General features: G+C 38.9%; 1 protein-coding gene across 7 annotated transcripts in view; it reads left to right on the top strand.

The window, feature by feature from the left end:
* Window positions 1-247: 247 nt before the first annotated feature.
* The window catches only part of PEX5L (peroxisomal biogenesis factor 5 like), a gene marked incomplete at its 5' end in the record, with an annotated part of 187,128 nt that continues 164,049 nt past the window's right edge, over window positions 248-23,326 (top strand). For 4 of the 7 annotated variants that reach the window (XM_081235909.1, XM_081235910.1, XM_081235907.1 and 1 more), the window contains 2 exons: window positions 248-355; window positions 1,837-1,908. In XM_081235909.1, the coding sequence (XP_081092035.1) occupies window positions 263-355; window positions 1,837-1,908 (165 nt within the window). The remainder of the gene's footprint in view (window positions 356-1,836; window positions 1,909-23,326) is intronic. The other 3 variants (XM_081235906.1, XM_081235905.1, XM_081235904.1) reach the window with 1 other exon arrangement.

Below are 23,326 nucleotides of genomic sequence, written 5' to 3'. Positions count from 1 at the left end.
ATGGAGGGTTTTTTTGAGAATTAAACTAGAACAGCAGTCAGGGAACATAACTGGATATAAGCTAGAAAAGAAGAAATTTTAGTTTCAATAATTTTTTGTGCAAACCCAAAATTTCACAATGTTTACAAAGTCAAGACAGTGATTCGGGGATACTTCGACTATTGTGATACACTATAAATACTGCTGCTGGGCAAGATCTGTGGTTCTCTGGTCAGCAAGTTCTGGCAATGAAGCCACTGCCGCTGGTGCAAAGAATTCTGGGATGTCTGACAGTGAAATGGATGGAAAGACCTACATTCCATCTCTACTTAATGTCCTTTTGTCCAGAAGTCAGGTCATGCACATGAGCTACTTGGTAAGTATACAGATCAATATTCAGAAAAGCATTTCTAAATGTTTTGCATTAGAGGGTCTCTGGACAATATCTTACAGCAACCAGTGTACTAAAGCAAAGTGGTAGGAAAGAAGTCCATCTTGATCAAAACCAACCTTGTTCTTTTTGTTTTCCATCAGTCCTGAAATGGAACCTCAAATGAGGACAAGAATAATAATAGAGAGAAATACTGTGGCCATCTGTTCTGTTCTAAGTGGTTAAACTCATTAATATATGAATGAGAATTCAGATTTTATTTATGCATCCTAATACTTGAAGATTCACAAAAATATCTTTATTACAGAAAAAAACCCCACAAAAATAGGAGGTATGTTTATTGGGGAGGAAATATGGAAATCTGCTTTTGAAATGTTATAGGAGAAAAAACAGACAAGAATCGTTTCCCACAGTATAAAGAAGATTTATGTCATGTTCGCTGAAGGATGTAATTCTTCCCCTAATGAGATGAGGATCCTAATATGGCACAGTAGATGCAAACACAAGAAATATTTCTAATTCCCTTAATTCTAGTTGATATAATTAATACCGAGAGCAAGAATTGCTTTCTTTAAAAATAATAACCTTGGATTACAGCTAATTATGTAATGAATTTCTTTTCTTTTTCTTACTGGTCCTCTATGAAGGTACTATGTTTCTGAAATTATGAAGAAGCAACTGTCATTCCTGGTATTTCCTTTAACCATTGCACTGGGAGAAAGAAAAAGAAAAGACTCAGACATATTATCTTTCTCCTGTAACACAACAGTAAAATGGTTGTAATGATCTATGTCCTTTTCTAACTTATAAAGTTATGAACTTTTGCTATGGGGAAGATAGATGCGGGAAAATGCCAATAAAGTACATTTTTTAAAATGGTCCGTACCCTACCAACTTTTCAAACTACTTAATTTTGAAAATTACTTGACTTATCTTTTTAAAATTATTTCTGAGTTGTTTTTCCAATGTTAGTTTTCATCAGATTTATAAGCAAATACAGAAAATCTGAAGATTCGTAATCTGAGTGGTGTTATTCTTGCTTAGTCTTAAAAATATATAAAGGATTAAAATAAAACATTTAATAGTTGAAATCTTAAGCATAATATAATCACTAAATGCAGTTTCAGTCTTTAAGAAAAATGTGCTGGGACTCTTTAAGGAGTTGCTTATTTATCTCGAATTATTAAAGAATCTTTTCTAAAAATATAGGATTGAAAAAAGAAAAGAAGCATAACAATATCCAGAGAAGGATTAAAAGTATAATTTGGATGGGAGAGGCTAAGCAGAAGCCAGCAGTTTAATAAAGATATTTTCTGTTGTCCATGAGAGATTGACGTAAAGACTGATGTATTATGACTAGTGAACAATGCTAAGAAAAGACTTTTATCTTTAAAAAGTATTAAATGGGAATTAACATTATTAATGGAAAGAAACTAAATGATCATTTAAAATTATTCTTTCACAAGAAAAGTAAAGAAAAAGGATATGGAAAACTAAGCAGTGATGAAGACCTGAAAATAATTGTTGATCAAAAGCAGGTAAGTGAATGCTTACATACATTTTCTAATGTTGCATTGTAGATTTTTGACAACCGAAGCCCTTTGAGCTTTCAGCCCTGCCCTGGAAGCTATATTAGCTTAGCTCGTCTAACTGAGGCCTGCATAATAAGATAGATTTTGAAAGCAGCTAAGCGTCCCCGTCTAACGCCTCTGATGCACTGACTTCTGCATGATGTCAACATGTATGTCCTGTATGTAAGAATGATGAAAAATAAAGCAGAGCAAGATAAGAGAATTTTTGGAAATTAAAAGCCCCACTTGAAAAATGAAATCAGTACAATGATAATTTGTTGGAAAAAAAATATTTAAATAAGAACCAGAAAGTAAATTATTTTGAAAATGAGAAATGCTACTATTAGTGTAAAACAATGAATATAATTTAAGAGGACAGGGATATAAGACTTTAAAAAACTGAGAAGTTTAAATGTATTGCCCAATTTACTTTCTCAGATTGTCTGCAGTAAATGCAGAGACTTTTTTAAAAAACAAACAAAAAAAGAAGCTATTTAATATTCTTTAATACTGCCTGTGATTTGAGAAACATATAGCTTCTATTTCATATGGGCCTATAAGGTGAAATGAAAACTGCTTAATATACCATAGACAATGACAGGTAATGGAAAGTATCCAGCTCGTGCCACTGAATTGGCATTAGCCCTTAACGTCTTTGTTAATTATCAGGGAGACAAGATAACTGCAAATCTATTTCATGTGTAAGTGGCTCTGATTCTGATGTAAGCTCAGGTGGAGATAGAGAAATAATTCAAAGGAATCTGAGCAGATGAAGAAGTTAGAAAGAAGGCAGTCAGCAAGTTACAGAAAGCCAAGTTGAATTTAGACAGTTTCCTAATGATGCAGTCTGTTTTGCATCGTGGTGATTGCATTGAAGGAGCCATTGTATCTATTTCTGAAAAAAGGAAAAATGACCATCAGAAGATAGCAACCAGAAACAATTAACTTACCAACTGGCTTATTAGGCCTGGAATAATTAAGGTAACTGAAGTGGTCTTCTGGGGAAAACTGAACAAAGCATCTCCCCAGGAGGTGCAGAATATGTCCATACTACAGGGTTCACTCAAACTACCTTCAAGTTTTTCTTGCCTTATCTTCACTCTCCTGCTCCTGAGTAAACCAGGGTAGAAGAGTGTTGGATACGGCCCTATGTTTCTACTCAGCGCCTAATTGTCAGTTCCGTTAATAAGATAAGTGGGACTGGAGCCTGAGTGCTTGCTGGGCTATTAGCTATCATTTTAACTATGCCAGATTAATTACTTGGGGTGTGTGATCTCCATCTCCCATAGATGCTGCACTGTAGACTAGCATTCTGATGAAAGGACTGGACCTCCCTGGCAAATGAACTAGTAAAATACAATTGAGTATATTATGAGAACATATATACCTATAAATTTCTCTATTAAAATGAAAAGTTTTATTTCTTCTTTAATCATGTAGAAGTTAAATTCCTACTCTTTTTGTACTTCTTTACTATCATTCTACCCCCAAAGCTGCTTTTGTTTTCTTTCTTTGTTTTCTTTAGTTTTTCCTAAAGCTTCTTTTTGTTTTAAGTGAATTTGAGGATTCAGAAAAGGGAGTCATTGTTCTTACCTGGATCAAATGAGGGAGGATTCAGTTTCTCAGTCACTGTTGTCTCTGTAGTTATCATGTTTCCTCCAGTGCCGTTGGACCAGTTGGCACCAGTTGGCAGTGACCCAGCTTTGCTGAGTCATTCATGTCAAAACATGTCTCAAAAGATGAGTAATTATGAATATGAGTTGGCTTTGGTGTTTGCTGTTGGCAGTAAGAGTAGTCCTTCCTTTTGGGGAAGGTTTATTTGGTGTTGATGTAATGAAAAAATCCTAGGTAGAAACAATGAAAGCGTTGACACCTCGAAGTAAAATATTTGGGAAAACACTCTAATTAGTCTTTATAACACTACAAAAAAATTCTTCCTAAGTTTAAGAGATCAAGTTTAAAAGTATATGTCTGTTTATGTGTGGATGTGGTAAAACACTTTTTTCTAATAGTGTTTCATCTCACAGTTGTTATATATATTTTGGCAGGGGGGAAGGAATCTTTATGTTCAATTTAGTCTTCCTGTGTCTTTTCAGAAACATGGTAGAAATTTGTTAGTCAATCTTCATATAATTGCAAAAAGCTTTAAATAAAATAGTTGGCGTGCTGTGAAGGGCAGAAGTCTACTAAGCTCATTTAATCTGTCATTCAGAAGCTGTCGCTCTACAAATGCTGTGCAAGCTATATGCCGTTTTATCAGTCATGTGATTTGCCAGTCTTGTACTTCCACAGAAAGCCCACAATTTTGCTCATGTAAGCAAATTAATAGCAGAAACAGCCCAGAGTATGAGGATTTTGTTCACTCTGGCTGACCACATTCAAGGGGGTAAAAGGTGATTTCTGTGTTATTTCTACATAAGAAAAAGTAATTTTGGAACTGTGTTAGGTTTTCTTCTAAAAGGCGTTATTGTGCTTCTCTTTTTGTGAAATTTTAGTGGGAAGATTTATTTGAGATACACATGAAAACATTCCAGAGAATTCTTAGATTAGTGTTGATGTCCTAAAGTAATAGGAGCTGCCATATAATATGTAATCACACACCCACACACTTCTATAGTCATTTAAGTATAAATGTATCACATTGGCATTGAAGTCCATATTCTCCAAAAATCCATAGAGTTTTCAAATTTCAAGCATAAGAAAGTAATCTAAGGAAACATTAGATAAAAATCTTTATACCTCTAAAACCCAGACATTTGATATAAATATATACAGATATTTCATTATATGTATAATTATATAACATATATAATAGACATATATACAGTTATTATATACATATAATTATAATAAAATACATAAAATTAGTTCTATATTTGGCTTTCTAGAATAAATACATATTTAAAAGAAATTTTAAATATGTATTTTGGATTATTCTTATTATTTATTAAAATATTCTTTCCTGAGTGGAAGGGGGTGCTTCTTGTTTAGGAAAAGATTTCATGTACAAATGAATTTTCTTTGAAGTTGCTGAGATATCAGGGGTGGGAGTGGGGGAGTAGATGGTCAAGTACCTTGAGTAAGTGATTAAAAACATTAGCCACTTTGAATAAATAATAAATTAATTATATTTTATTTATTTATTTATTTTACATCTTTATTGGAGTATAATTGCTTTACAATGGTGTGCCAGTTTCTGCTTCACAACAAAGTGAATCAGTTATACATATACATATGTTCCCATATCTCGTCCCTCTTGTGTCTCCCTCCCCCCACCCCCCATCCCACCCCTCTAGGTGGTCACAAAGCACCAAGCTGATCTCCCTGTGCTATGCAGCTGCTTCCCACTAGCTATCCATTCCACGCTTGGTAGTGTATATATGTCCATGCCACCCTCCCGCCCTGTCACAGCTTACCCCTTCCCCTCCCCATATCCCCAAGTCCATTCCCCAGCAGGTCCATGTCTTCATTCCCATCCTACCCCCAGGTTCTTCATGACATTTTTTTAAATTCCATATATATGTGTTAGCATACGGTATTTGTCTTTCTCTTTCTGACTTACTTCACTCTGTATGACAGACTCTAGGTCCATCCACCTCATTACAAATAGCTCAATTTCGTTTCTTTTTATGGCTGAGTAATATTCCATTGTATATATGTGCCACATCTTCTTTATCCATTCATCCGATGATGGACACTTAGGTTGTTTCCATCTCCTGGCTATTGTAAATAAAGCTGCAATGAACATTTTGGTACATGACTTTTTGAATTATGGTTTTCTCAGGGTATATGCCCAGTAGTGCAATTGCTGGGTCATATGGTAGTTCTATTTGTACTTTTTAAAGGAACCTCCATACTGTTCTCCATAGTGGCTGTACCAATTCACATTCCCACCAGCAGTGCAAGAGTGTTCCCTTTTCTCCACACCCTCTCCAGCATTTATTGTTTCTAGATTTCTTGATGCTGGCCATTCTGACTGGTGTGAGATGATATCTCATTGTAGTTTTGATTTGCATTTCTCTAATGATTAATGATGTTGAGCATTCTTTCATTGTTTGTTGGCAATCTGTATATCTTCTTTGGAGAAATGTCTATTTAGGTCTTCTGCTCATTTTTGGATTGGGTTGTTTGTTCCTTTGTTATTGAGCTGCATGAGCTGCTTGTAAATTTTGGAGATTAATCCTTTGTCAGTTGCTTCATTTGCAAATATTTTCTCCCATTCTGAGGGTTGTCTTTTGGTCTTGTTTATGGTTTCCTTTGCTGTGCAAAAGCTTTGAAGTTTCATTAGTTTTTGTTTATTTTTGTTTTTATTTCCATTTCTCTAGGAGGTGGGTCAAAAAGGATCTTGCTGTGATTTATGTCATAGAGTGTTCTGCCTATGTTTTCCTCTAAGAGTTTGATAGTTTCTGGCCTTACGTTTAGGTCTTTAATCCATTTTGAGCTTATTTTTGTGTATGGTGTTAGGGAGTGATCTAATCTCATACTTTTACATGTACCTGTCCAATTTTCCCAGCACCACTTATTGAAGAGGCTGTCCTTTCTCCACTGTACATTCCTGCCTCCTTTATCAAAGATAAGGTGACCATATGTGTGTGGGTTTATCTCTGGACTTTCTATCCTGTTCCATTGATCTATATTTCTGTTTTTGTACCAGTACCATACTGTCTTGATTACTGTAGCTTTGTAGTTAGTTCTATTTTAAATTACTATTTTTAATTAGAATAGAGTCAATCTCAAGGTTTGTGATATGTTTACAAAGATAGCTTTTTTTCTAAAATGTTTTCAAATTCCAAGCAGACTTAAAGGAGGTAACCAAGTCTGACACAAAATTATAGAATATTATCACTATAAAGGGGATACACTTGTAGGTTCAAGCATTTCAAAATAGTTTTCACAGTATGTCGTAGATTGAGTTGATTGTAGGACCCAGAGTTGCAGCTGCATATCTTTCAGTGCAATAAGGTGAGGAAATGTCAAATGTCAACCCATGACAAAGGGAACAAGTGTACATGGATGAGAACCATGGTTCTCAAGTTTTAGCAGCCTCAAAATCCTCTAGAGAGCTTCTCAGAACACAGATTGCTGGGCCCCACCCCACCCCCAGGGTTTCTGATTCTGCAGGTCGAGAGGTAGGGCCTAAGAATTTGGATTTCTAACTCCTCAGTTCCCACTGCTGGTCCCAGACCATACTTTGAGAATGGCTGGGTCAAAGGAAATAACTCTTGCAGTTCTAAAGAGAAAAAGCATATGTATGACCTGTGATAAATTTGACATTCTTCAACTGGGCATTACCTGGAAACCTAAAAACTAGAATTCATAGACATCCAGTATAATGATGCTGAAAACAAGAACATCTTGGACATTTACAACTAAAGGTGCCTTAAAGACCCAGGTTTGCATCTGACTGAATTCCACTTAGTAGCCTTGTGTTCTTGTGGTAGTCTTGTGATTTGAGGTATTTCCTTATTTGTAAAATACTACTCTTCTCTTCCCAGCTCTTAGAGTATCTCTAAGAAGATGAATTTATAACCATTATGCCATTTTAAGTAGCTAGTCATCACCACCTATTAGTCTGCTTGGCCTGCCATACAAAATATCATAGACTGGTTGGCTTAAACAACACAGATTTCTTTCTCACAGCTCTGGCAGCTAGAAAGTCCAAGATAAACAGGCTGGCATGGTTGGTTTCTGGCGAAGGCTCTCTTCCTGACTTGTAGATAACCAACTTCTCACTTTATCCTCACATCCTCATATGGCAGAGAGAGAGGGAGAGAGAGAGTGCTCTGGTGTCTCTTCCTCTTTTTAGGGCCCCATTCTTAAGGTGTCATTTAACCATTATCACCTCCTTACAGACCTGTCTCCAAATACAGCCACATTGAGGGTTAGGGCTTCAACATATGAATTTGGAGGGGACACAAACATTCAGTCCATAACACCACCACACAACCCCAATTCAGCAAACAGGAACATTGAGATCTAGAAAGGTGAATCGAGTTTCCCTCGAGTCCCTGCTTAGGTACACAGAGAGGACTGGAAGCCAGCCTTCCTTCCTGATGTGCAATCCAATACACCATCTAGCATCCTATATAGCTCTCTGTGGTCGCCCATTACTGGTCATCCCATAGGTGGGCATTAAGAAGCCGTTTTGCTTCAGTGCTCTAATTATATAAAATAACCATCTACTAGGAAGTATCATAATTGGCCAGTATTTATTTATTGAACCCTCACAGGGATAATCTTCTCCACAAACACTCCTTAACAGTTTACTTCCCTCTTGGCCCCTATAGCTTATTAGGAGAGAAAAGTCCTTCAAAACAAATGTGCACAAAATTAGAACTGAAGGGTGGTTGTTGCCATCCACTCACCCTTCCCATCTCTACACAGCCTCCTCCAAGAGGGCCTTGACCAGATGTGAGAAGCACCATGGGGAGAGACAACACATACCTTTCTTAGCCCAAAACACTTGTGAGAGTCTCCTTTTAAATTTGTAGGAGAAGGCCGAGCAGAAAGCAATGGAAACTAGAATTTCTGTGATTTTTCTCTAAAGAAAAAGAAGAGACAAAGTATCGCCACCCCCTTGTGTTTCCAGTAGCACGTAAGCATTTGAGTAGGATTGTAATTTTATCCTAGTGGTCATTGTGGGAATGCATCCTAAAGAGGAAAATATAGGCCAACGTGAAAGAAAAATGGAAGAATGAGAAAAACAGATTAACAGGAAAAGGTACTGAGCTTCCTTCTGCTAACAGTTAGTGTGGTCATACCACCATCTAAGCAGCTGACCTGATTCTCGGACTCATAAATAGTAAAAGGAATGGGGGTGATATGTGTCACTGCCTTGTTGTACTCAGCACCATCTGGCCAGTGCTTTTTTTTGCCATATCAATATGGTGACTTAATTTAAATATAAGTCAGATCCCATTTACCTCTGAGAAGGCTTATAAAGCATGAGACCCTGTCTCTTGGCATCATGTATAACACTCTCCCTGGGTACCTTCTTGGAACCCCATATTGGTCACCAAGAACAGAAACCCCCTTTAGACTTGCAGAAAAGAAACAAGCTGGGCAGCCTGGAGATTCTGAAGCAGCATACTGTGAGACTCTGGAAGGACCAAGCACATTATGCCATTGTGGTTGCCCCCATTATGCTCACAGCAGACATAGGCTCATTAGCATGTTCCTCAGAAAGATTGATAGATGAGAAATGGTTCAATGAAAATAAGCCATATTTAGGTGTGATGATAGAGGCCGAAGCTTTTCAAATTTGCTATCTATCTGAAATCAGCATTGGAGTAAACAAAGATTCACTACTGTAGTCCAATAAATGCCATCTTGTCAGCAAAGCTATTTATCATCAATAAATGTACAAGGCAAGGTGAAAGTTTTGCACAAGGTTAAATAGAAAAATTACGGGGATAAAAGCATTTTTACCCATCTTTTATTCCTAAATATTACCTGTTTGTGTCAAGTAATATGAAAATAGTTCTGAGTTACTGGTAATTGAGAAGGGGGTGAGGGGTGGAAATCATAGTAATGCAAAATATCTTACTTTATTTATCCTTGTAAACTCACAATGCTGAAAGGTTTTTTTGGTTTTTTGACTTGATGCATTTCAATTTAGTATACTGATACCCCTAGGCATCACCTCTGACTCTAAGAAAAACAAAAAGGGCAGACCTAATATCTTAATTTCAGAGTCTTCTGACACATTACTGAGATCTGAAGATAGAAGGCCAGGAAATGTAGAGGGTCGCTCTTCATAGAGTGACACAGGGGCAGGCAGGAGACACCTGAAATGAATGAGGTAGGAGGCCATCGTCCTAGTTTCTAGTCTTGGCTGTGCCACTTACTAAGCAGAAGACCTTGGAGTGAGCAATTTAAGTTCTCTGAGTTTCTGTTTCTTCATCTGTAAAGTGGAATAATACCATCTGGCTCAGATGTCTGTTGTGAGGTTCAAATGGGGATGCACCTCTAGAGAGCCTTGTGTCCAGCTCAGCCTCCTTTGGTCAGAACCAAGCCTAGAATCCAGGACCACTGCTATTTTGTCTCATGCTCTTTCCATCAGCAGCTCACACTTCCTGAATGTTGAGTTGGTTGTTGCATCACATTTTCACTTTGCTTATTCCCACTGTTTTCCTACTAAGAGTTTGCGTGCCTTCTGTAAGATAGTGTCAGTTACTCTAGTCTGGTGCCTTTTCGGGGCTCCTGGCTCCTCTGCCACCGCTCATGTTGGCCATTGTGAATATAGCAAAGTTGTTACACAGTGGTTAAGAGGGAGGCGTTCACAGTCAGGAATCTGAATGAAAACTGGCTACAGCCATGTAGTAGCTATATTACCTTGGGAAAATTAACCAGCCTCTCTGAGCCTCAGGCTGCTCTGCTATAAAATGAGGAAAATTCTATCTACTTCATAAAGTAGTTGTTAGGGTAAATAAGTTGCTGTAAACAAAGGCTTAGCAAAGTGCATGGCATGAAATAAGTGCTTTATAAATATCAGGTACTGGGGTGGGTGAGTGGTGGGAGTTGATGGTAAAAGCCTTAGATTTAGTAGGTATAGAATCCCCTTGGATTTCTTCAGGACTGAGTTATAATTCTAAACAATAAAGTCTATTCTGAGGTCATAGATACAAATGTCTCCTTGGATCAACCAAGTACAGAAATAAGGGGAACAGACTGTGTGTAAGAAAAATAGGGAGAGAGGAGGACAGTGGCTAATGTCACAAGCTGGCCCCTCTAGAAGGAGCAGCACCTACCAGCCCCAGCTAATTGCCATCTTGTTGAAAAATGGGCTCAGGATCACCACATATACTAATTTTTCAAGAGAAGCAATTAATCTGCTGCTTTTTAAATGTTTAAAACCAGTTTTTAAATTTTATAGCAACGTGTAGTCAAACAAAATAGTGTGGTTCTGTATACAGCCCTGGGGTTCCAGTTTGTGACCTGTTACACTCATGAGGCTCTAAGATCAAAGGAGAGTAGGATGCCGACATGGGCCCAAGTGGGCCTCTGCTCTCCCCGTTTCTCTCCGGCTTTACACCCTCTCCCTTGAAAACTAACCTAACCTAGTTGTCGATCTGATTAAAACAATAGACATTAAGATATAATTGTCAGGGCTTCCCTGGTGGCACAGTCGTTAAGAATCTGCCTGCCAATGCAGGGGACATGGGTTCAAGCCCTGGTCCGGGAAGATCCCACATGCCACGGAGCAACTAAGCCCGTGAGCCACAACTACTGAAACCCACGCACCTAGAGCCCGTGCTATGAAACAAGAGAAGCCACCACAGTGAGAAGCCCACGCACCGCAACAAAGAGTAGCCCCTGCTCACCACAACTAGAGAAAGCCCACGCGCAGCAACAAAGACCCAACGCAGCCAAAAATAAATAAATTAAATAAATTAATAAATAAAAAGATATAATTGTCAGATGGTCTTCAGTTCCCCGGAGGTTCAAGTACCTCAAAAGGGAACTTGTTACCTAAAATGTAAAAAATCCCCATTTGATAAAATGAGTAGGTCAGATATTTGTAAGTGGAAAGTATTGCTGATATTTCCTATTCAGGACTTTTACTACCTCCTAGTCTTACCAACTTAGCTTAGCAACTCAGAGAGTAAACAAGGTACCCGCCCTGCAGAGTAGCAAGTACCCAGCTTTCCTCCACCAGTCCCTCTTCCCCAGTTTTGCAAACAGTAATGCAGACCACAGGGCTCAGTGAAAAACTGTAACCACTGAAAAAGAGAGACCATGAGTTACCACTTCAAAGTTCAACAAATATCTTAGATGCCATTATATATCTTTATTTTAAGATATTAATGTACAGCCTATGTTCATTAGATGCAGCATAAAAAACTGGACTTTCAGGCTGGAAAAATATATAGATGTAAGTAATTTTCAAATAACCCATTTTTTTAATCTAATGGGGAAAAGTGCTGGCAGCATGTTTAGTCACTGAGAAAAATAAATGCAAAATTGAAATGACGTGAGCTGACATGCTGAATGTAAAAATGATGTAATATATGAAAATAACAGGCCAGGACAGTAATGCTTAAACTCAGCCATTTGGAACACAACTTGAAAAGAAACCATTCAACCTTTCACTGTGGAAGGTTTGTTGTGCTTTTACTGGTTTTGTGTTTGGGGAATTTGTTTTGTTTTGTTGGTACTAGTGTTGTTTTAAGTAGATTCATCTAGTCAGTCTGAGAACTGTAGACATTAGAGCTGGAAGGAATTTCAGAAGATAATCTAATCCAGTGGTTTTAAAACTGTGCTCTGTGGACCCCGTTCCCAGCCACTTTGAACAGAGGAGGGGGTTCATGCACGTTGTGTCACCCCTTAGAGAGTAAGTTGACCCCAGGTGCGCAGACAAGCTTTGGGTGATGAAAGGGCGCTGCTGCTAAGAAGTTTAATTATATTGGTTCTACTTCAACCAGAATAAGTTGAGTCTTAGATAGGGAAGTAGCTTGACTGTGTCACTAGGTTATTTTATATCACAGGGACTATTAGAATTCGGGTCTGCAGCCTCTCGTCCTGGCTTCATTCATCTATCCCTATACTGCCTTCCTAAATTAAACTGCTCCTTAGCCTTTCTTCCAAACTCCCTCATGCTGGTAAGCTAGGCATACCAGTCAATCCAGAGAAATCACTTGAGAGGAGTGTGTCTTTCAAGTGCACAGCTAACTCTATTAAATTTGTCTGATAAGCTTTCATGAAAGGATGTTTATATGAGATGCTTCCTACTTCATAACAAGGTTCTCACAAACTTTGTGACAACTTCCCAGTTTTAAAAGTGGAATTTGAATCTCCTAAGATCCCCCTAATGAGCTTAGCAGAGTGTTTCCTCCACGTTGAAGCAGAGGGTTTTTCCACAACTCATCTCCCAGGTCTTCTCCACCTGGATCAACTTATCATCTCCCTTTGTGAGCCAGGCCCACAGTTCAGCATCTAGCTGCCTAGTCGGTCCATTCTGAATGGGTTGCCAGCACTTTGTCTAATGAACCTTGCCTGTGACTCTCACTGGTTACTGATTCCATCAGTGTCTATTGTCATAAGGGTTTTGAAAAACAGTTGTGGGTGGAAATATTTACACTGAAAAGATTTATGTTTCAAATTCAAAATCTGATAAATAAAAATGACTAAGGAACAGAAAGACCATACAAATGTTTTTTTCTTTTTCTGATACTTAAACAGCAGAGAGAGTTTAGAGAGTAGACTTCCCTTCCTTCTCTTCTGACTTTGGACCTAGATGCCTGTGCTCTGCCATTGCCCTGACCTTGTCATTTCTGTGGTTGTGCTTTTATTTCTCTCCCATCCAGACTTTGCAGTACATGTCTTTTCCTTTCTGCTCAGCCCCACTCTCTGATCCCCGCCTTTGGAATGTGTCTCTTATTCTGGCACTGCATCTATAAGGTTTGACAGAAACACAGTTCTTGCAAACCTGCTTTTTTTTTTTAATGCTCCATTGCTTCCTTCTCTTTCTTCAGAACAACTCTATAATTCTGTCATTTCCATTTTTAGTCATTAATTTTTCACATGGTCTACCTCCAGACAGGGTGAGTACCACTTCCTTCCTGTCTTGTGATCTACGAAAAACACATGCACACACAAATCATCATTCAATACAATTGTTATTTATTCCTCATCATAGTATTTTTTGGCCAAATGATCTCATTCTTGAAATATATGAATAAGTGACTTATTAAAGAAATGGTGAGAGAATGTACCATCTCGGCTTTGTGCTAGAGGTTCTGAATAGAAAAAAAATGTTCATTCATCACTCTTTTCTAACTAAATTATCTCATTTGTATAATTAGTGAATAATTAATGAATTCTTGTAGAAAAACACTAAGCATGGAAGTAGTTTTCTTCCAGTCAAAGGTTGTCCAATTATCACTTCCCTACACTCTCAGCTTTTATCTTTAAACTTTAAATGTGTCCCCAAAATTGACCCATTAATTTCTGTGAACTGTGGGAGTAGCTTCTGAAAAAGAAATGAGTGATGGTGCATCAGCTGATGGATGTTTTTAATCAAGTTGTTTAGTACAGAATAAAACAAATTGAAGCTCACAAACAGGCTTAGTTATTCTTAAACTTTTAAGCTAAAGATATAAAACCTTAGGAACTTTGCATTTTAAAAAAATGGAAGAAATTTGTCTTTCACTAAATGAATGAGCAATCTTACCCTTTCATCCAAACTCCAAGGAACTTGATTTAAAATCCTTCCATTGTGGTTTTATGAACCACAGTAGCCGTACAAGACATGCATGGACCCCAACACTGCTTGGGTGACAAGTGACAGACACTCAAGACACAGAGAGAAGTGATGCTTCTCGCTGCCTCCCACATATTACGCAGACTCCTCAGTTGGGCTTGCAGGCTATGGATGGTCCAGTCCCTGACTACCCTGTTATCCTCCTCCGTGCCCCATTCATACTGAACAACTTGAAGCACCCCAAGTGTGTAACATTCTTCCTCGCTTTTTGCCTTTGTCCTATGCATGTATATACATATACGATACACATCACAAAATCTTCTGATATATCCCCTAAGAGTGGAAGGATATAGATGGAGGGAAGGAGCCCTTCCCATGGTTCTGCTAGAGACTTTCGCCTTTGAGAATCCAAATGCTAGGAGAGGAGAAAGAGAATGAACAAACCCCTCTTGGCTCTGCAGACAGACTTCCTAAACCCCATAGATGTGGGGTCGGGGGGAGTGAGAAGTGTAAAAAAGAAAACAAAAGTGAAGCCTATTCCTAAAAAGGATAAGGAGCAAATAGGAAAACAGAAAAATCTGAGAACCTATTGTTTATAGAAGTTTGGTGTGTAAACAATTTTGCTATGTGTCTTCTGGGATTTGGTTGTGGGGGAAATATTTAGTTACATTTAGCACATTTACACCTTTTGTTGTTCTAAAAAAAACTGGGGCTTGATTCTGCCCTGTTCCCAAGACGCTTCCTCTCATGTGATACAGGAGGGAGAGCAGTGGAGAACCCAGCAGAACCAGTTCAGGGGATGCTGGCAACATTTAGCTGTCAGTGTTCAGGAGGGACAACCAAGCAGAGAATCATATGTTTAAAAACTGGTTCTAAGATAGACTATGTGAGCAAAATTAAATTGTCTTCCTCTTAATTATGAGGTAACTTAACTTCCAAAAGATACATGGGATGCTGCTTTTGAAAAAAAAATAGCGTTATTTTGATGGAAATGATCTAACTTCCTACTTCATTCATTTACTTCACAACAACTTCTTAACAGCCTATTTCTCGCTAGGTATTTGTCAGGTGCTGGGACACAGAAATGACATAAACATAGGCATGGCCTTTAAGAAGCCAACAGTACAGCATGGGGCTTCAGTCAATAGGCAGTTATGGTGCAGGTGCTGCAGCAGATTTGGGACTGAGGACTTCAGGGAGTACTTAGGACCCTCAGGCCTCTACGATGTGTATCATTTCTCTAGTCATGGTCCTGAAAGGATTACAGAGTCTTCCTAGTGTTCAGTGTATTCCCAGGACAAGACATGGTTTGGGGTAACAATGACCAAATATGTTTTTTAGAGCCTGGCTGTTCAAAGAGAGGTCCATGGACCAGCAGCATCAGCATCACCTGCATTTTGTTAGAAATTCATACTCTGAATCCCAGACTGAATCAGTCTGTAAGGTTGGGGCCCAGGAATTAGTTTTAACGAGCTTCCAGGGAATTCCGATCCTCACTGTGGCTTGAGGAGCACTGTTTTAGATTTTTCAAATTTTTGGTGTCAAGAAAAGATCAGTTATTGTTTTGGTAAAGATGTTAAACTTTTATTTCCAAGGACTACAAAAGAAAAGGAGTTAAGACAAATTAAGCATCTTAAGTCCTTAATTTCATTGTTCCTAACCTTGCAAATATTCCCTCCCAGTTTCATACATTAAAGTGAACCTACACAGTAATCAATCCTGTGACCCAGGTTGTTTCATAAAGAAAGTATAGATGATGGAGACTAAGAGGTAAAACTTATTAAGGTGATCTTTGTCTTAAGCCCTTCTAATTTTAAACCACTTTTATTAAAAGGTTAATAACAACACACACTTATATAGCATTTACTATGTGCTACATCCTGTTCTAAACACTTTATATATGTTAACTCATTTAATCCTCCCAACAAATCTATGATGTAGGTACCATCATCCCCATTTCACAATGCACACTAAGGCGCTGGGAATTTTATGCCAGGCTGCTGCATTGCACAACCCCAAGGAGATGTGCTGTGCCCGCAGTCTGTGTGGCTGTGCATGACTGCTCCGGGTCCAAAGAGTTCACAGTGAGGAAGTTATCCTTTCCTCATGCTTCCGTGACTTATCAAGGAGATCTGTTATTAACTTGACTGTGCTAGGACTGTAATAGGATAAAATCTGAGAAAGTCTTTCTGTTTGTAAGGGAATTATATATAGGATAGGGAAAAGCATAAATCAATTAAGATGGGCAAATTGGAAAAGAAATATTCTCCCTTCAAAAGACAATATTCTTGTGTGTGTGTGTGTGTGTGTGTGTGTGTAAAAGAAAGAGAGAGAGAAATAGAGAATGTGTGGATACATAGTCATAAACACACATGCCCAGAAGCAAATCTATGAAAAAGGGCAGTTGCCCAGTCCTTGGATAAACGCCCACCTCTGAGGCCATTGGGACCCTGCACTGTACTGAATGGTAGGACCAGGTAACCAGGCAGCCTTGCAAGGGAACCAGTAAAAGGCAGGTACTGCATTAGGGTTGCTACTCTGGTTCGAGTCCTCCCATCTGAGGTGCTTCTCATGATAAGTTAAATCCTTACTTTGCACCTAGAATTTTCTCTGTGCTCATTACATTTGAAAATTCCATGCCTGGAACAAAAAAGAAAACGCATCGCTTCAGCATTTGTTGAGCTTTCCGTTACTGGAGTAGATTGCTGTACTCTGGAAATGTCTTTCCGCCAGCTGCCCCACAGGGGCTGACCTTTCTGCTCAGGCTAAAGTCCCTGCTGAACTATTCAGTCCAGCTATTTATCCCCGGTTGTTGGCAGATCTCCAGTTTCCCTGCCTGCCCATCTAGAAGAGTGGTCTGAGAATTGATATTCTGCCACCCCCTTCAGTCTTTCACTGGCCACAACTCTGCCCCTCCAAGCTCCTGGTGATTCCTGCAGCCTCCCAAAAGCAGCACCCAGCCTCTCTCCCGGAGCCTTACCTGTTGGTGCTGGAGAGCTGACAGTCACCCTTGGGGTCCCTTCTCACTGGTTACTCTGCTTATGAGTATACAAAACCCTCCTCAGAAACTTTGAACAAGATCAGAAGTATCACCCATGTTCCCAAGGACTCTTCATTTTTACATAGTCTCTCATTTTTGCATAGTCACGAGCATAATTTAAATTTTTGCATAGTTGCAGTTAGTATGCATTCAGTTTTGTATCTCCCTCTTTATGTAACACTATGCCAGACTCTTTTTTTCCACATCACTATTTAATTTTTATAAATGTCATTTTAATGGTTGCCTTATATTGGATCAAGGTGAGCCTTAGGCATTTTTTTTGCCCCACAACTTTCCCTGGCTTGTGCAGTGACCATCCAGATCTTTCCCTTCTTCTTTCAGGATGCAAGTTATCAAATTAAAAAGGAAAGGAAAGGATTGCAAGAAAATTGTGTACGTTGCTATGATTAGACATATACTGATTTACCATAAATTATGCATATTTATGGGAATTTGCACATTGTCATCCTTTCATATCCCTCTGCACCTTTAAATATCAGTGGAGATGCCACCACACACGTTGCACTGCTCTTGTAAAACCTCAAGTTTAAATCACATCCTACACTGCAGTTATACAGGATTCTGCTTCCTGAGGCTGACCACAGCCGAATCACAAACATGGATTTGCATAAATTTGGTTTGCATGAATTTTTAAGTTTGCTGAGAAGGGAAATTGACTAAATATTGTTAAAGCCACAAATAACTTGGGATATAATTTACTCTGGTACCGCATGCATTGAGGAAACAGATGTATGGACCCACTAGGATAGTCCTATGCCAAAAAGATACACTTAAAGACCTATATTGAAGTCTAAACAACTTATATGAACAGGGTAATAGACTTAAGTCCTATGACTTCTTCATACTGAAAGGCAATGACAAAAAGAAATAATTGTGAATGCATTTTAGAATATATAGTCTTTTGTAAGTATTCTACACTTTAAAATTGTTGCTCAGGTCCCAAAATGCAAAACTCTTACATTAATGCAGATCCAAGGAGTACAGGAAGTTAGTTTAGCAGAACTAAAATACAAGTGAGGATGCTAGGATTCAAGTTTCTGGCTTTGCCAATGGCTTATTCTTTGACCTTGAACAAATCTCTAAGCCTTGACGTCCCTATCAGCAAAGTGATAATATTTTCCCTACTTCTATCTCATAAGAATTCCTGAAGAATTTCTTAAAGAAAACTAAAAAAAAATAATCTGGGGCTTCCCTAGTGGCGCAGTGGTTGAAGGTCCGCCTGCCGATGCAGGGGACGCGGGTTCGTGCCCCGGTCCGGGAAGATCCCACATGCCGCAGAGTGGCTGGGCCCGTGAGCCATGGCCGCTGAGCCTGCGCATCCGGAGCCTGTGCCCCGCAGCGGGAGAGGCCACAACAGTGAGAGGCCCGCATACCGCAAAAAAATAATAATAATAATAATCTGAGACACTCAAGAGGATTACTTCCTGTGAATAAATCCAAAATGGTATCATCTTCAAGGAAGCCACTTACTAAGGCCCTGGGGTTATGAATCAATCTCTTGTGTTAAAGAGCAGTTTAAAAATGAGATCCCCTGTAGAAAATTGAACACATGCAGAACTATTACTTTTAGGTCAGTAAAACGTAGGAAGGGAGGCAAAGTGTAGCTTAATTTTATTAATTTACAAGTGATGTAATTACATTGAATTTCTTTTTGAATAATTCTTTTGATAAATTTCTCTCTAATCATAATGAGAGGAAAAGTGGATGTTTTCATATTTATGTTTTTCAGCTGTCTTGAAAAGATGACATAAATAGATAGTTCTAGAGAAATAACATTAGTGTTTCTATCACTACTGATTCTATTTTTTTAAATTAGCAAATTTTTTTACCTGGAAAAGCAAAACTTATTCTGAGGCTTCTAAACTTTATTTAGTAGTCAAGAAATTGCACATTCCAAGTAAAAACAATATATCTGCCCCCCTAAAACTAGAAGAAGTCCTCCTAGATGAATCTGTTAACACTTGAGCCTTCTTTAAAATAAAAATGAAAAACATGCGGAGTTTATAATGAGTCTTTAGCAGAAAAGTCACATCATATCTCTCAAAACACAGAAAAACCAAGTTAGGTTCAGCGAAGTGCCAAAGAACTTCCTCTCCTGAAGTAAGCTGGCATTTAGAACTGCTCTGTACAGCTTTGAAGGGAATCAGGCTCTCTATCAATAAAGCATCTTTGGAACAATTATTTCAGGGTACCCTGGTGCAAAAGAGTAGTAACCACCAATGAGTTTTTATTATTCTTCCTTATTTAGAAATCTGCTTCTGACATCACAGGGGAGGCCCATGATGAGCTTCCTCAGAACTTCCAGCCTATCAGGAAGAAAAAAAAATAATCCGAAAAACATATATAAGGTTTAAAGTTCATGGTGAGGCCAGTTTTGGGGACAGGGTGCAGAAAAATTTAGTTAAGTCAGCTTGAGCATAGGTCATTTTAAACACATGCATAAGCATTGTGGATGAGATTACTGGAGTTGGGTGGATCACACTTTATACCCCAACTGTCCAATTTAGTTTCATTATGACAGGAGTGGGGAAGAGGTGGGAATAAAAGGGAATTAATGTTGTTGAGCATCTATTGATACTATGTGCCAGACAACAATCTGAGAGATATTATTATTATGCCAATTTTTAAGAATGGGGAAAAAAACCCAAGGCTGAGAAGGGTTGAGAAACTTGAAAAGAGTCAAATAACTAGTAAAACAGGAAAAATGGAATTGAAGTAAAGTCTCCTTCCAAAGCCCCTGCTCTTCCCTTCAATTGCCTTCCTACAAGTCATCAAGAAAATTAAACTGCACTGCATTTTGTTTAATTTAAAGAGACAGTCATTAGTTACTGTATATTGCCTAGCACCCATGGGAGTTTAAGTAAAAGAGTCTTCTTTAAAAAAACAAAAATTGTTTAAGTTAGCAAAGAGAAAGGTGGGGCTGCATCAGAGTCAAAACAAAGCCCCTGGTGGTCACCTGCTTCGGAATTGCCAGTCCCTTCTTGGAGATTCACTGGAAGAAGGCAAGTGCTAAATAAGGGAAGTGAGCAGGCAGAGGGTTCTCTTGAAACACAAGAAACAAATAAAAATGAAGAATGTAGTGTCCTATGTCCCAGCTTGCACACAACTATGCCTATATTTTACTCGTAATTGGCCTAAAGATAAATTGTACTGGAAAAATGACTCATTTCACTGGTTTTTTCTCCCATTCTGAGTACCAAAGCTCCTATATTCATGGCAGATTTTTTCTTCACTGAAAGTTAATTCCTGAGCTTGTTCTTGTAGAACTACTACTTAAGTAAAGCTATCCAAGGCAGGTGCAAAAGAACAAAACAGAAATCTCTTTGTAACTTAAGAAGCAGTGAAGTTTCCCAGTAGCTAGATGAGCTCACCCCTCACATCCCTTCTGGCATTTATGGAATTAACAATGTTGGGAAACAGAAGAGTTAAAAATTTTCATAATTTTTCCAGAAAACTAAAGTAGATAAAGGGGGTTACCTATGCAAAATATTTCACCCTTGGGGTATTTTGAGTCCCTGGCCCACTTTTAGCTTCATTAGTTGCCAAATATTTGCTTTCTCACTGTATTCGTATTGGTTGACCATGGTCTCCCTTTCCAGCCCTTCCGCTTCCTTCTTGACTTGCTGCATGTTGGCCTTTGAGTCTCTTCCTCAGAGACACTGTTTGCTCCTTCACTTTTGGTGGAATGGATTTCCCAACATCATTCTGCCGTTTCCACCCAGAGTCATGGCGAGGCCCCCAGAGTTCACAGACTCTCCATCACCAAGGATGGGTCACTTAGAGACACTTCTCACAGCACTGTGGAAGCCAACTTAAAGACACATATAAATGATACAGCCTTCTTGCTTCTCAAAACAAAATGAAATGAAATATTTCAATGTTAAGTAGATCAAGAATTTTTATTAAATAATGCAGACCTCCTTGATTACACCTGCATACAAGTAGATTAAATAGCACCAGCAGTAGAATCTTTAAATAAAAATAACTACACACAGTTTATTCAAGCCACTTTGTTTCATTGCTTTTAATTCAGTCATCATCACTGTCGTCATTGCCATCATCATCATCATCACACTGTTGAACACCACTATGGACCAAGTGGCATACACATTGTTCCTGCTCTTGAGAGGTATATGTTCTCTATATATTTATGAAATTAATGCCTAAACAAAGTGGCTTGTAAAAGGCAGAAGTTTCTCTCTCACTTAAAAAGAAGTCTGGAGTTTCACCATCCAGGGCTGGCATAGGAGCTTCCCAAAGTCATCAGGGATGCATGCTTCTTCCAGCTCTCTGCTCCACTGTACCTTGGAAGAAGCCCTACTCCTTATATTCTAAAATGGCTATTTTGAATCTCCATCCATTATCTTTGAGTTCCAAGAAGCAGGAAAGAAGAAGGGAGGGGAGAGAAGGGCAGGGACTATCTACCCCTCCTTTTTTATCCCCTTTTCCTTTTCTTTTATCCACTCCTCCTTTTAAGAAGACTTCCCAGATGTTCCATAGAGTCCTTTAATTTATGTTTCATTGCCCAGAACTTAGTCATATGATCGCAGTGGCTACTGGAAAGGGGTAGGGCCTAGGAGATATAGAGTCATTTATTCTGCATCGTAATATGTCTACCTAAAAAGCATGTTACTAAGGGAGAAAGGTATTGTGGTAGAAAACTAGCAATCTCAGCCATAATTGTCATTCTAAAATGGCCAAAAATAAATTTCACCTCTGAAGTCAATGACAAAGGAAAATAGCATATATCACACATTTTGCAAATTTTTCTTAACAATTTTATCTTACAAACTCACAGAGTCCAATATTGTTTAATTAAGGTGTGGGTAGGGAGACAGGAAGAACTGTTTTAGAGAATATATAAAGTATCTGCGTCTCCAGCATTTCACAGTACAAGAGGGAAGAGACTCACCTGTGTATATTCTAAAACAAGAAAAGGCCAGCAGTACTTGGATCTTGTGGAATTAATAATTTCACTGCAGTCTGATACCCTTTGTCATTAGACAACACATTTTGGTCCAAGCCCTTTCTCATGTTACCCTGTTTCAGAATGCTCACCAATTTCATCTCAGCCTTTCCTCATTCATCACTCACCTCATCAGTACTTTAAGCTCCCCTTTGCTTTATCCCCTTGGGACATACAGTGTCAGTGAGGAGCATGTTATCATGATCGTACTTTTGTCTCTCACACATCTTAGTGTGTATTTTCAACTAGACTCTAAGTGCCTCAATAGCTGTCCAGTCCTACTCCTGCCATTAGCTCCCATAGGGCTTACTAGGGTGTTGTGTAGGAAACAGGCCCTCAGCAGACACTATGAGTACAAATAAAAGATGTGAAAAGATAGGAAAGAGGGATTTTTTTTATAAGGCTGCCCTAATTGCCCAGCAAGTTTGACTATGACACATGCTGAGACCCCGGCACTGCAGGGCAGCAGGAAGGGAGCAAAAGCTGACCCGAACATAAAGAAGCTGGCCATGCAATGCAAGTACCACTAACAGAGGAAGTTCAGGTGGCAGTGGGATTTCAGGCAGTGCTTTGTGCTTCAGCCACAGTTCCACAATACTAAGGAACCTGTCCTTTTACAGCAGACCCTCAGCAAAGGCTGAGGGTTCAGGGAAAGAGGCTGACAAGTGGTTAGGTGAGGTGTCGAGGTCTCAGCCAAGATGAGGACAGGTTCCCAGAGCAAATGATGTTGCAACCCAGTTGTACAGACTGGGCCAGCATTGCCAGCCCTTATAAGGAAGAAACTACATCTTATTCATCTTGATATTCCCAGCACCTAGCACTCTCCTGCTCAGTAGATTTTTAATATATGCTTGCCCCTCCCGGTCCCTTGTCCATGACCATAAGACTACTCCAGACTCCACCTTGCTGGTGGAATGAAGCTACTAATTCCTCCTACCTTTGAGGACTCCATTGGTTTCACCTTGTATGAGGAAGGTAGCATGTGGGAGTGGGGCGAGAAGCCCACCTGCCCCACTCAGGTTCTTTATTTGTACTTGGGAACAAAACACCATTCTCACTGCTATGGACGGCAGTCCAACATTAACATAAGCAACCTTGTGTGCAGTTCTACCAGATGTGTTACAGGAAAGTAGAGGCTTCAGGGGCTCTAAATTTA

Source organism: Mesoplodon bidens, assembly GCF_964165515.1.
Source record: "Mesoplodon bidens genome assembly, chromosome: 5".
NCBI classification, from domain to species: Eukaryota; Metazoa; Chordata; class Mammalia; order Artiodactyla; family Ziphiidae; genus Mesoplodon; species Mesoplodon bidens.
Note: the sequence above shows the minus strand (reverse complement) of the source record. Positions and strands in the feature narration are given on the sequence as shown.